General features: G+C 41.3%; 1 protein-coding gene across 5 annotated transcripts in view; it reads right to left on the bottom strand.

Annotated features, from left to right (window-relative positions):
* The window catches only part of CPLANE1 (ciliogenesis and planar polarity effector 1), a 140,761-nt gene extending 128,759 nt beyond the window's left edge, over nucleotides 1-12,002 (bottom strand). For all 5 annotated transcript variants that reach the window (XM_030331050.1, XM_030331058.1, XM_030331076.1 and 2 more), the window contains exons 1-2: nucleotides 11,913-12,002; nucleotides 3,368-3,488 (exon numbers count right to left, since the gene is read on the bottom strand). In XM_030331050.1, coding sequence (XP_030186910.1) covers nucleotides 3,368-3,448 — 81 coding nt within the window. In that variant the 5' untranslated portion in view covers nucleotides 3,449-3,488; nucleotides 11,913-12,002. The remainder of the gene's footprint in view (nucleotides 1-3,367; nucleotides 3,489-11,912) is intronic.
* Nucleotides 12,003-12,573: the final 571 nt, after the last annotated feature.

Raw genomic sequence — 12,573 nt, 5'->3', positions numbered from 1 at the left:
TGTCTCTCCCCTGCTCGTACTCTCTCCCTTTCTCAAAGATAAATAAACACTAAAAATTTTTTTTTTAATTATAAAAGTGTCTTACAATTCTGCTAGCCAAAATTGGGTTACGTGTTGTTTAATTTCATCAATTTGATCAGTAGTATGGGCAAGCTTTTTAATTATTTACCTACACTACGGGCACCTGGGTGGCTCAGTCAGTTAAGCGTCCAACTCTTGATTTTGGCTCAGGTCATGATATCATGGTGTGTGAAATTGAGCCCCTTACTGGGTTCTGTGCTGACATCAGGAGCCTGCTTGGGATTCTCTCTCTCCCGCTCTCTCTCTGCCCCTCCCCTGCTTGTCCATACGCTCTCTCTCTCTCAAATGTACATTTAAAAAAAAAAAAAAAAGAGGCGCCTGGGTGGCGCAGTCGGTTAAGCGTCCGACTTCAGCCAGGTCACGATCTCGCGGTCCGGGAGTTCGAGCCCCGCGTCAGGCTCTGGGCTGATGGCTCAGAGCCTGGAGCCTGTTTCCGATTCTGTGTCTCCCTCTCTCTGTGGCCCTCCCCCGTTCATGCTCTGTCTCTCTCTGTCCCAAAAATAAATAAACGTTGAAAAAAAAATTAAAAAAAAAAAAAACACAGCATCTTTAAAAAGAAAGAAGAGACTAGAGGAAGTTGATATAATTTCTCACAGGAAATGACACTAACACTAAAACGCCAATCGTTAAAATTTTCATAATTATTACATATTCTAAGAGGATTTTATAGGCTTGCTAAATTTCCCTAAGGTGACGAATCTCTTCCATATATTGTGAATGGTATTCCTGGATTTCTGGTGTATCCTGGCCCAACTTTATCCTAGTTTTAAGGGGCATAGGGCATACTCCTGAAAATCACAATGTTAAGAAAACAGTGCACTGACTGTTCCGGTAAGAAAGGATTCAGAAGATTAAATATTCCCTTTGGTTACAAAAAACAAAATGTTTCTGCACAGCACAGGAGGAAACCATCAACAAAAAGGCAATCTACTGAATGGGAGAAGATATTTGCAAATGATATGTTCAATAAGGGGTTAATATCCAAAGTATACAAAGAAATTATACAACTCAACACCAAAAAACCCCAAATAACCCGATTAAAAATGGGCAGAGGACCTGAATAGACATTTTTCTAAAGAAAGTATACAGACGGTCAATAGATACATGAAAAGATGCTCAATATCGTATTATCATGGAAGTACATCAAAACCACACTGAGATATATCATCTTACACCTGTCAGAATGACTAGAATCAAAAAGACAAGAGGGGCACCTTGCTGGCTCAGTCAGTGAGCATGGGACTCTTGGTCTCAAGGTCGTGAGTTTGAACCCCACATTGGTACTTACAAATAAAATATTAAAAAAAAAAGAAATAACAAGTATTTGGCAAGGATATAGAGAAAAAGAAACACTTATGCACTGTTGGTAGGAATGTAAATTGGTGCAGCTACTCTGGCAAAACAGTATGGAGGTTCCTCAAAAAATTAAAAATAGAAACACCATATGATTCACTAATTCTACTACTGGGTATTTACCAAGGAAAACAAAAACTCTAATCCAAAAAGACATACGCACCTCTATGTTTATTGCAGCATTATTTATAGTAGCCAAGATATGTAAGCAAGCCAGTGTCTATCAATAGATGAATGAATAAAGTTGTGGTATGGGGCACCTGGTGGCTCCTTGGTTAATTGTCCAGCTCTAGAATGCAGCTTAGATCATGATCTCGTGGTTCATGAGTTCAAGCCCTGCATCAGGCTCCTTACTGACAGCACAGAACCTAATTGGGATTCTCTCTCTCCCTCTCTCACTGCCCCTCCCATGCTCTCTCTCTCTCTCAAAATACATGAATAACTTAAAAGAAGAAGAAGGAGGAGGAGGAGGAGGAGGAGGAGGAGGAGGAAGAAAAGGTGGTGGTGGTGGTATAGGGGCATCTGGGTGGCTCAGTGAGTTAAGCGTCTGATTTCAGCTCAGGTCATGATCTTGCAGTTCATGAGTTCAAGCCCCACATCAGGTAGTGGAGAACCTGCTTGGGATTCTCTCTCCCTCCCTCTCTCTGCCCCTTCCCCACTTTGTGTTCACACGCTCTCTCTCAAAATAAATAAATAAACTTAAAAAAAAAAAGAAGAGGGGGCGCCTGGGTGGTTCAGTTGGTTAGGCATCTACTTCAGCTGAGATCACGATCTCAAGGTTCATGAGTCTGAGCCCCCTATCAGGCTCTCTGCTGTCAGTACAGAGGCTGCTTCAGATCCTCTGTCCCCCTCTCTCTCTGCCCCTCCCTGGCTCATGTTCTTTCTGTCAAAAATAAATAAACATTAAAAAAACAAGTTAAAAAAAAAAGAAGTGATATGTATAAAATGGAATATTACTCAGTGATAAAAAAAAAAAAAGAATGAGACCTTGCCATTTCCAATAACATGGATGGACCTAGAAGGTATAATACTAAGTAAAATAAGTCAGTCAGAGAAAGACAAATATCATGATTTCACTTACATGTTGAATCTAAAAATCAAAATGAACAACAACAAAATAAACAGACTCTTAAATACAGAGAACAAACTTGTAGTTGCCAGAGGGGAGAGGAGTGGGGAGATGGGCAAAATAGTTGAAGGGGATTAAGAAGTACAAACTTCCAGTCATAAAATGTATGTTACCGATATGAAAAGTACAGCATAGAGTATATACTCAGTAATATTGTAATAGTGTTGTCTGGTGACAGATGGTGACTGTACTTATTGTGATGAGCACTGAGTAATGCATGGAATTATAGGATATGTTGTACAACTAAACCTAATATAACATTGCACGTTAATTATATTTAAATTTAAAAATTCCTTTTGATATTTGCCATCTCAACCTTAAATGTAACAGGACAAATTTCTTTTTTTGAAAATAAAGTATTTCTTCTACACAGACTATTTAACTTTCTTGAGACGCTAACTTGCTCAACATAAAAACAAACAAACAAATGGGCGCCTGGGTGGCTCAGTCGGTTAAGCGTCCAACTTCAGCTCAGGTCATGATCTCGCTGTCTGTGAGTTCAAGTCCCACTCAGGCTCTGTGCTGAATAGCTCAGAGCTGGAACCTGCTTCAGATTATGTGTCTCCTTCTCTCTCTGCCCCTCCCCTGCTCACACTTTGTCTCTCTCTCTCAATAACAAACGTTAAAAAAAATTTTTTTAATTAAAAAAAAACACAAACACAAAAAACTCTGTTCAGTGAGGTGATCCTGCTAAAGACGATGTTTTTTTTTTTTTTTAAGACCATAGAACATTCTATCTTAGAGGCAAAGTACACATTTAACACATTATAATAGCTGGTATTGTATGAAGAAAGAAAAACCTACCTGTCCTAACCAGGAGACTCGTGGCCAGGGCTTTTTCTGCTTGATACTTGTTGATGTCAAAACTTCTAATCTTATCTCCATGCTTCTTGCAATGACCAATTAGGTAAAAAGTCACAAGATGCTGTAAATAATAATAATAATAAGTAGCCCATAAGATTTACAAGGATTCTAATTTAGAATGTTCACAAAGTTTTGGTAAATCACTTTTTTCATCAGATCAAGTTAACTGTGTTTTTAAGGTAAGATATAAAGAATGCATTCAGTATCTCATCTTATGTCTTGAATAGTCAAGCAAAATGTATTTGCTTTTTTCACAAGTTGTTTCTCGGGCTATGAAGATAAAAATAAACTAGGAAAAGATCTTGACAATGAAGTTTCTATGTGATATGCTTTTCTCAGTGCCATAGGTTGTATTTCCCAAAGATGGCCACAACAGTATCTCCCACCCTACATACTCTTCCTCAACTATGACTTTGACACTTCTCTCATTGAGAGCTCTGCCCCATGCCTCATCCCTTAAAAGTGGGTGAGATTTTAATTATTCTAACCAAGAGTAAAATGGAAGTGATGTTACACATTTCCCAAGGCTCAATCATAAAAAGCAATTATAGCTTCTACCTTACCCCCTGGAGTAATTACACTCTTGAAGCCTTCAATCGCCATATAAACAAACCACCCTGAGCCATCGAGCTGTAAGAAAGTCCAAACTAGCCCACATAAAGATGAAGCCCCAAGAAAACATGAAGTGAAGATGCGTTAGCAAGTACCCATGCTGGGTATGGAGATAGTTTCAGTGGAAGCCAAGAAGAGTTTGTCAGAGCCCAAGCAGGGTGAGGAAAGCATAATCCATTCTTGGGAGAATCCTGGGAGGATGCTCACACAGTGTGACATGACAGCCTGGCACAGTGTGCTGGAGCCCAAACAGAGAGAAACACAGAAGTCACACTGAAAAGGATCCCACTGACCAAACTGAAAACAGCTGGAGGATCAAAACATATTACAGCAATGGACTTAAAATCCATAGAATAAAATAGAAAACCATGAATCCATAGAATTATGAATAAGTAAACAAATAAATTGAACATTTCATAAAAATGGCATATTTACATTGTTATAAAGTATAAAAATACCCTATAAGGTACTCATTAGTTACAAAAAAAGAGTAACTTTATGATGAAAAAGCCAGGCAGACTCCATTTAATCCAGTGATCAAAATGAAAATTATCAGAAATGGGACAACTGGAAATCATGTATCACCTAATAGGTAAAATGAGAAAAATTTCTGTGATATCTGTGCTAAAGACACATAACCTGAATCTAATCACAAGGAAATATCAGGAAAACCCAAGTTAAGGGACATTCTACAAAATAACTGATCTGAAAACTTTCAAAAACCTTGAAAAGTTTCAAGGGTATGAAAGTCAGGAAAAAGATCAAGAAACTGGTCCCAGGATGCCTGGGTGGCTCAACTGGTTGAGGGTGTGACTCTTGATTTTGGCTAAGGTCATGATCCCGGGTCATGGGACTGAGCCCCACATCAGGCTCTGCTGAGCATGGAACTTGCTTAAGATTCTCTCTCTCCCTCTCCCCCACTGCATAGTCTCTCTCTCTAAATTTAAAAAAAAAAAAAAAAGAAAGAAAGAAAAAAAAAGAAACTGGTCCCCAGATTTTACCAGTGGAAAATCTGGTAACTAAATAAATTACAATGAGTATCTTTTCATGATAAAAGACAATATTGGCAACAGGCAAAACTTAAATAGAAAGATAAACTGAGGATGATATGGTTGCAATGTATGAATGCTAATTTTGATTTTGATGTGGTGTCTTCCAATTTTGGAGGTGAATGTCCTTGTCTGCAGAATATACACACTAAAATATTCAGAGGTAAGGGAACATCAGTTGGTCACTCTCAAATGGTTTGTGAAAAAAAGTTCTTTGTACTATATATGCAAGTTTCCTGTAAGTTTCTGTTACAAATTAATTTTTTTTAATTCTCAAAATTGTGAAATCTTGAACAATGATGTAATTTGGTCATTGGTCTGGACTGTATTCAATCATAACCATATTCTTTCCTCCTTTTTAAAAAATTCTATATTCCTGGAGCACTTGGGTGGCTCATTCGGTTGAGCGCCGGACTTCAGCTCAGGTCATGATCTCATGGTTTGTGGGTTCAGGCCCTGCCTCGGGCTCTGTGCTGATAGCTCAGAGCCCGGAGCCTGCTTCAGATTCTGTGTCTCCCTCTCTCTCTCTCTCTCTCTGCCCCTCCCCCACTCGTGCTCGCTCTCTCTCGAAAATAAATAAATGTAAAAAAAAAATTTTTTTTTAATTCTATATTCCTGGGGCACTGGGGTTGCTCAGTTGGTTCAGTGACCAACTTTGACTCAGGTTATGACCTTCCAGTGCATGAGTTCAAGTCCCGCACTGGGCTCACTGCTGTCAGCACAAGCCTGGTTCATATGCTCTGTCCCCCCTCCCCCACTCTCTCTGCCCTCCCCTATTTGTGCTTTTTCTCCCTCAAAAAAATTTTTTTTTAATTCTATATTTCTAATTGTATTTAGTTTATGAATTCCAAAATAGTTGAATTTATTTGGTATGATTAAAGATCTTTAAAAAGAAAGTAGCTGAACTTTTTAATAAAATAAGCTTTAAAAGAAAAACTATCCAAGTACAGCAAAGAGGACCTATTAAGATGCTAGCCAACCTCATATTTTATACTGTAACATTATGTTTTCAATTACTCAGAACTCTAAAAATCTAAATGACTACTTCCTGAGACACTATTTTTATAAATTTTAAATATAACTAAAATTATAAATAAAAGAAATTATTTAAAAAAGTGAACCAAAAGCAATAGGAATGATTTTATCAGAAAAGTATCATTTGTAGCTCCTAATGAAATAATAGGTCTAGTCAACAGTATCAGTGGTTGCTAAAACTATTAGGTGAAAGTAGATGGGGAACTCTGTAACAGATGAACTGACATGGCCTACACTCACTAATAAATCTTAAAATTACTATGAGACAGGGGCACCTGGGTGGTTCAGTCAGTTAAGCACTGGACTCTTGGATTTTGGCTCAGGTCATGGTCTTGCATTTCAGTGAGCTTGAGCCCCGAGTCAGGCTCTGAGCTGGCAGTGTGGAGGCTGCTTGGGATTCTCGCTCACCCTCTCTCTCTCTATCTCTCCCCTGCTTGCACTCTCTCTCTCAAAATTAAAAAAAAATTTTTTTTAAGTTACTGTGAGACAAAGACATTATATCCCTCCTGATATGTTGCTACATAGATAGGAGGTACACAGAACCATCTATGAAATATTCTTTAAAAGATAAAAACTTTAAACTGAACCTTAATCTGACTCTAAACATCAATGAACAAGAAATAAAGAAAATAAAGGAACATATTAAATACACCAGGAAAATAAAATCAACCAAATTCACAATGTAAAAATTGCTATAGGATAAATGATGCAGTTGGTTCAACAAATAAATGGTATTTTAACGGGGGGAAGGAGTGGGGCACCTGGGTGGCTCGGTCAGTTAAGCATTTGCCTTTGGCTCAGGTCATGATTTCACAGTTCATGAGTTCAAGCCCCGCCATCGGGCTCTCTGCTGCCAGCACAGAGCCTGCTCTGGACCCTCTGTCCCCTTCTCTCTCTCCCCATCCCCTGCTGTCTCTCTTAAAAAAAAAAAAAAATAAACATTAAAAAAATTTTACAGGGGAGAGGGAGAAACTTATATATGTATTACATAGATATAGATATGCATATATGGGGTAATGTTAAGAGACATAATAACCAAATGTAATATACGAAGATCTATTTTGGACTTTAATTCAAATAAACCAGTTAGAAATAGATATTCAGCAGCTGCCAAAAAGAATAAGGAAGGTCTAGGGGCGCCAGAATGGCTCAGTTGGTTGTGCACCCAACTCTTAATTTCAGCTCAGGTCATGGTCCCAGGGTTGTAGGTTCAAGCCCCGAGTCAGGTTTTGCACTGAGCATGGACCCTGCTTGGGATATTCTCTCTCATTCATTCATTCTCTCTCTCTCTCTCTCCCTACGCCCCCCCCCCCCTGCTTGCACTCTCCCTCTCTCTCTCAAAAAAAAAAAAAAAAAAAAAAAAAAGAATAAGGAAGATCTCTCTGATTTCTAGAATATATTGCTAATTGAAAAAAGTAAAGTGCAAAGGAATATACATAGGGGCACCTGGCTGGCTCAGTTGGTAGAGCAAGCAACTCTTGATCTTGGGGTCATGACTTCAAGCCCCATACTGGTGTGGTGCCTACTTAAAAAAAAGAGTATACCTAGTATACTACCTTATATGTAAAGAGATGAAAATAACATATGCATCATTTAATTCTGCAAAAAGAAACAGAAAAAGAAAACAAAAATTAACAGGCTAATAACTAACTTCCACTGGGGGGAGGGTGACCAAGTGGAAAGGCTAGAAAGAGAGGGATGCTTCTTAATATACCTTTTTGTACAGTTTTGATTTCTAGAATCATATTAGTAAAAACAAGAATGGAGGGGGTACATAAAAATACAAAGAGAAACAATCTGACTATATTTCAAATGAGTAAAATAACCCCAATGAAGAAAAAAAGGATTAATTCAAGTAACTTTTTTTTTTAATTTTTTTGAGAGAGACAGAACATGAGCAGGGGAGGGGCAGAGAGAGAGGGAGACAGAATCCAAAGCAGGCTCCAAGCTCTGAGCTGTTAGCCCAGAGCCTGACGTGGGGCTCAGACCCATGAAATGCAAGATCATGACCTGAGCTGAAGTCGGAGGCTTAACCATCTGAGCCACGCAGGCACCCCCAAATAACTTTTAAACAGAATATTTTGACGATATGCTCTCAAACTGAAGATAAAAAGAACAACAAACAAATGTCAAATTCTTCTTGGTTGTTTTCCCTAGGGGTATAAATACAAAAATTATGAAGCTACTTTTTGTGTATTGTAGGGCTGAGCAAATGAACATATGCATACGTATATGTGTATGTTTGTGCATACATATGTGTGACACACACACACACACACACACACACACACACACACACACACAGCTGTTGATGGGAGCCAGCATTCTCATTGAAGAAGAAAGGGGAAACAATTATAGAATGGGGAAAGGGGAAAGGTAAAGAAAAGCCCTAAGAGGCTAGATTATAATTGGGAGTATCTGTATAAAAACTCATGATTTCTAGCTCTGTCCTCTAAAAGAGGCTAAGAGCAATGATACTCCAGTAGCAATGAGCAAACCTAGCACCCAGATTTTGGTTTCTAAACCAAAAAGAAACACCATTCCTCAGTAAAAGAAACCAGGACTCCTTGAAAAAACAGCTGATTTCAGGGCAGGGATAGAAAAGGAAACAGATGGACCTGGAACATTTTTTTGTTCCAAAGTTAAGGAAACAAACATATGATAGAGACATGTCAAAAGAAACAGGATCGAGATTGAAGGGCCAAATCCCCCAAATTTGAGACTCTCAGCATCAAAGAAGATGAGCAACAGGTTACAATCTATTAAATAAAAAATATGGGGCACCTGGGTGGCTCAGTTAAGCATCCAACTCTTGATATTGGCTCAGATTGTATCTCACCATGGTATGATCGAGTCAGTTTCTGCACTAGGCATGGAGCCTGCTTGAGATTTTCTCTCTCCTTCTCCCTCTGCCTCTGCCTCTCTCTCCCCACCCCACAAAAAAAAAAAAAAAAAAAAAGAATAAATGAGGGTGTTTTTGTGGATGCTAATAGCACACATGCTGAACAAAGTTTGAAGTTTAAAACTTTCCTCCCTTCCTCTGTTTATACAAAATAAAATAACGAGTTTCTCAAAAAAAAAAAAAAGGAATAAATGAGGCCACACTGATTCAAGGGTAGATGTGGAAAACCATTATTTTAAAACTATCATAGTAGGGGCGCCTGGGTGGCTTGGTTAAGCATCTGACTCCGGCTCAGGTCATGATCTCACCAGGTTTGTGGGTTCGAGCCCCACATCGGGCTCTGTGCTGACAGCTCAGAGCCTGGAGCCTGTTTCAGATTCTGTATCTCTTCCTCTCTCTCTGCCCACCCCCTCCCCCCATGCTCATGCTCTTTCTCTCTCTCTCAATAATAAATGAACGTTTAAAAAAAAAAACTATCATAGTAAAAACTAATTTAGGAAAGAACCATCAATGGATGCTAAATCAGGCAGAGGGAGGGGGAGGATTCTGATAAGGAACAAGATATTTACATAATCTAGAGGTACTGAGGCACCTGGGTGGCTCTCTCGGTTGAGGGTCTGACTCTTGATTTCAGGTAGGTCATGATCCCAGGGTCATGGGATTGAGCCCCGTGTTGGGTTCCAGGCTGGGTGTGGAGCCTCCTTAAGGTTCTCTCTCTCTCTCAAATATAAATATAAAATATATAATATATATATATTTTTACAAAACATATATAAAATATATACATATATACACACACACACAATCTAGAGGTATTTCCCCACAAATTACAGCTGACCCTTGAACAACAGAGGTTCGAACTATACAGGTCCACTTATACACAGATTTTTTCAATAAATCTAATATAGTACTGCAAATGTGTTTTCTCTTCCTTATGATTTTATTAATACAATTTTCTTTTCTCTAGCTTTAAGAATACATTATACAATTAACACAAGATACAAAATATGTGTCATTTTTGTTATTGGTAAGGCATGGTCAACAGTATACTATTAGTTCAGTATTTTGGGATTCAGCAGACTTTCAACTGCTTGGGGGGAGGGGGTGGCACCTCTAACACCCATGTGGTTTAAAGGTCAACTGTACTTAATTGGAAAATAAGGAGAAAATAACTGTTAATAGAAAAAAAATGAGAGTGGAAAAAAGGGATAACATCTTAACCTATAAGAGGGACACATTATGCACCTCTGATCGTGATAATGTGAAGACATGACATTACTTATATAGTATTCCAACCAAAAAATTCAAACCTAACTCTATTCATGAGGAAACTAACTCATATCGAAGAATATGATATAAATGGGCTCTTATTCCTTAAAAATATCAATATCATGAGAAACAAAGGCTCAAGAACACTCCAAGTTAAGGAAGATAAACAATATAAGGCAACTAAATAAAATAAACTGAACTGTATCTTGTACTAGAAAATTTATTATAAAGGATATTATTGTGACAACTGACAGAACTAGAAATATGGATTATAGCACAGATAAAAGTAATTAAATTTCCTGTATTTGGTAAATGTACTTGTTTATGTAAAAGTGGTAAGAGGCATGACGCATGCAATCCATTCTCAAATAGTTCAGAAAAAACAACGTGTGTGCACAAGTATAAAGAAAAGAAAAAAGCATGGGCAAAATATAAACAAAGGGTTCAACTGGGTAAGAGTACAGGAATTCCTTAGTATTATTCTTGTAATTTTTCTGTAAACCTGAATTTCAAATTCAAAAAAAGAGGAGATTGGAACATGACAGGGTATTAGATGTTATTGAGGAATTCATGTTATTTTGGGGAGTACGTGGTAATTCTGAGTTGGGGGGGGGGGGTTAATGTTCTTACCTCTCCTAGATAGGAGAGATACAGTATACACCTAAGTATTTATGCCAGGAATTTGCTTTAAAATATTCCAGATGTATCGCCATAATAAGCCTCGCAACTAAAACGTAAAGGATAAAAAGCTCAAGATGTGAAGACAGCCCTACAGGATTTGATGATGGATGGTCTTTCACCTGTCGTAACTATAAAAGATATTCTCACCTCCTGTTAGGTGGCAAAGATTATTTCTGCCTCATGGTGAACTGGCACTCGAAACACTAAAGCTACAGATAACATCATGAAACAAGTACAATTAACTAACGGAAGAAAGAAATAAAAAAGAAAATCACACAAGGTATGTTAGGAGGGAAAATATGGTTAAGTCTACCCTAAAAAAGTACGTTTATTCAAAACACACTGGCGAACACAATTTCCCGAGAAAAAGAGTCTAAGAAATCGCGTCCATTCATTCACCAGTGCTCAATTCATACCAAAGAAAGTCAAACAGAAGTTTCGCCACGACCACCCCGCACAGGTCATCAGGTCATGTCCAGAGAACCCTCTGGGGTTTCCCACCGGACCCTGCAGCGTAGGCTTGGCGGGGACAGCCGCCGTCTCCCCCGCGAGGTGCTCACTGCGGCGCCCACGGGGACGCACAAGGGTGGACGACCAGGAGGGGGTCCCGCCCAGGGCTGGCGCGGACCGGAGTTCGTCCCGCGCCGGCCGGAGGGCGACCCGACCCCCGGAGCTCCCGCGCCTCCGTCAGCCTGCGGATGCTGCGGCGCGAGAGCGACGCGGGGAGGCTGGGGCAGGCCGAGGGAGAGGGAAGGGCCCGGACAGGGCAGCGGGGAAGGACGAGGGGACGGGGTGCGGCAGGAGAAGGCGGGAGGAGGTCGCGCACCGGCCAGACGCTAGGGTGCGGGTTGGACCCGAGGAGCCCGCGGACGCCGGCGGCCCAACGGTGCGGGGAGGGGGCTGGGGCCACAAGCGGCAGGAATCTGCCCGCAGTTACCTCCGCCGGGGCTCCTGGCCCGTCCGGGGCGGGGAAGGCGAGGCCGAGGGCGAAACGGGCAGCGCTGCGAGGAAGCGGGAGGGCGACGGCCACGGGCCCAGCGGGCCACCGGACGCGAGCCTGTACCCTGGCGACCGCGGCGGGCGGGGAAGGAGACGGCGGGCACCGCCAGGGCGCCTGCTCGGAGCCGCCCGGGAGCGCGGGCGGGAAGCTCGCGATGCTCCTCCTTCCCTCCTCCTCTTCCAGGCTCTCCAGGTTCCCGCCCCTCGTCCTCCGAGCCGCCCCTCGACTCCGCACCCTCTCCCGGCCTCCTTGCCTCCGCCTCCCGCTCCCGGTCTCCTCCGCGGGCTCCCGCCGCTCCCCCCCCCCTTCGGTCGCCTCAGCTTCCGCCGGGGGTTCGTTCCTCTCGCCGGCGCGCTTCCGAGAATCGCGTCTTGCGTGCCCGGGAACTGTGCAGCGCTTTTCAGAGAAACCGTTTAATAACCGACTGATGGGCCACTCGCGGGACGTCCCCTCCCGTGGGGCGTCCTTCCCGGACCCGAAAACAAAAGCCCCCCCCCCCCCCCCACAGATCCGGTGGGCAACCTACAGCACTAAGGGAAGTGTGTCTGTGCTCGCCATCCTAGTGACTTGTTCGTCTCTGACATTGTTTTGGCTTCCT

The sequence above is a fragment of the Lynx canadensis genome, chromosome A1 (genome assembly GCF_007474595.2).
Source record: "Lynx canadensis isolate LIC74 chromosome A1, mLynCan4.pri.v2, whole genome shotgun sequence".
NCBI lineage: Eukaryota > Metazoa > Chordata > Mammalia > Carnivora > Felidae > Lynx > Lynx canadensis.
The sequence above is the reverse complement of the archived record's forward strand: the minus strand, read 5'-3'. Positions and strand labels throughout refer to the sequence as shown.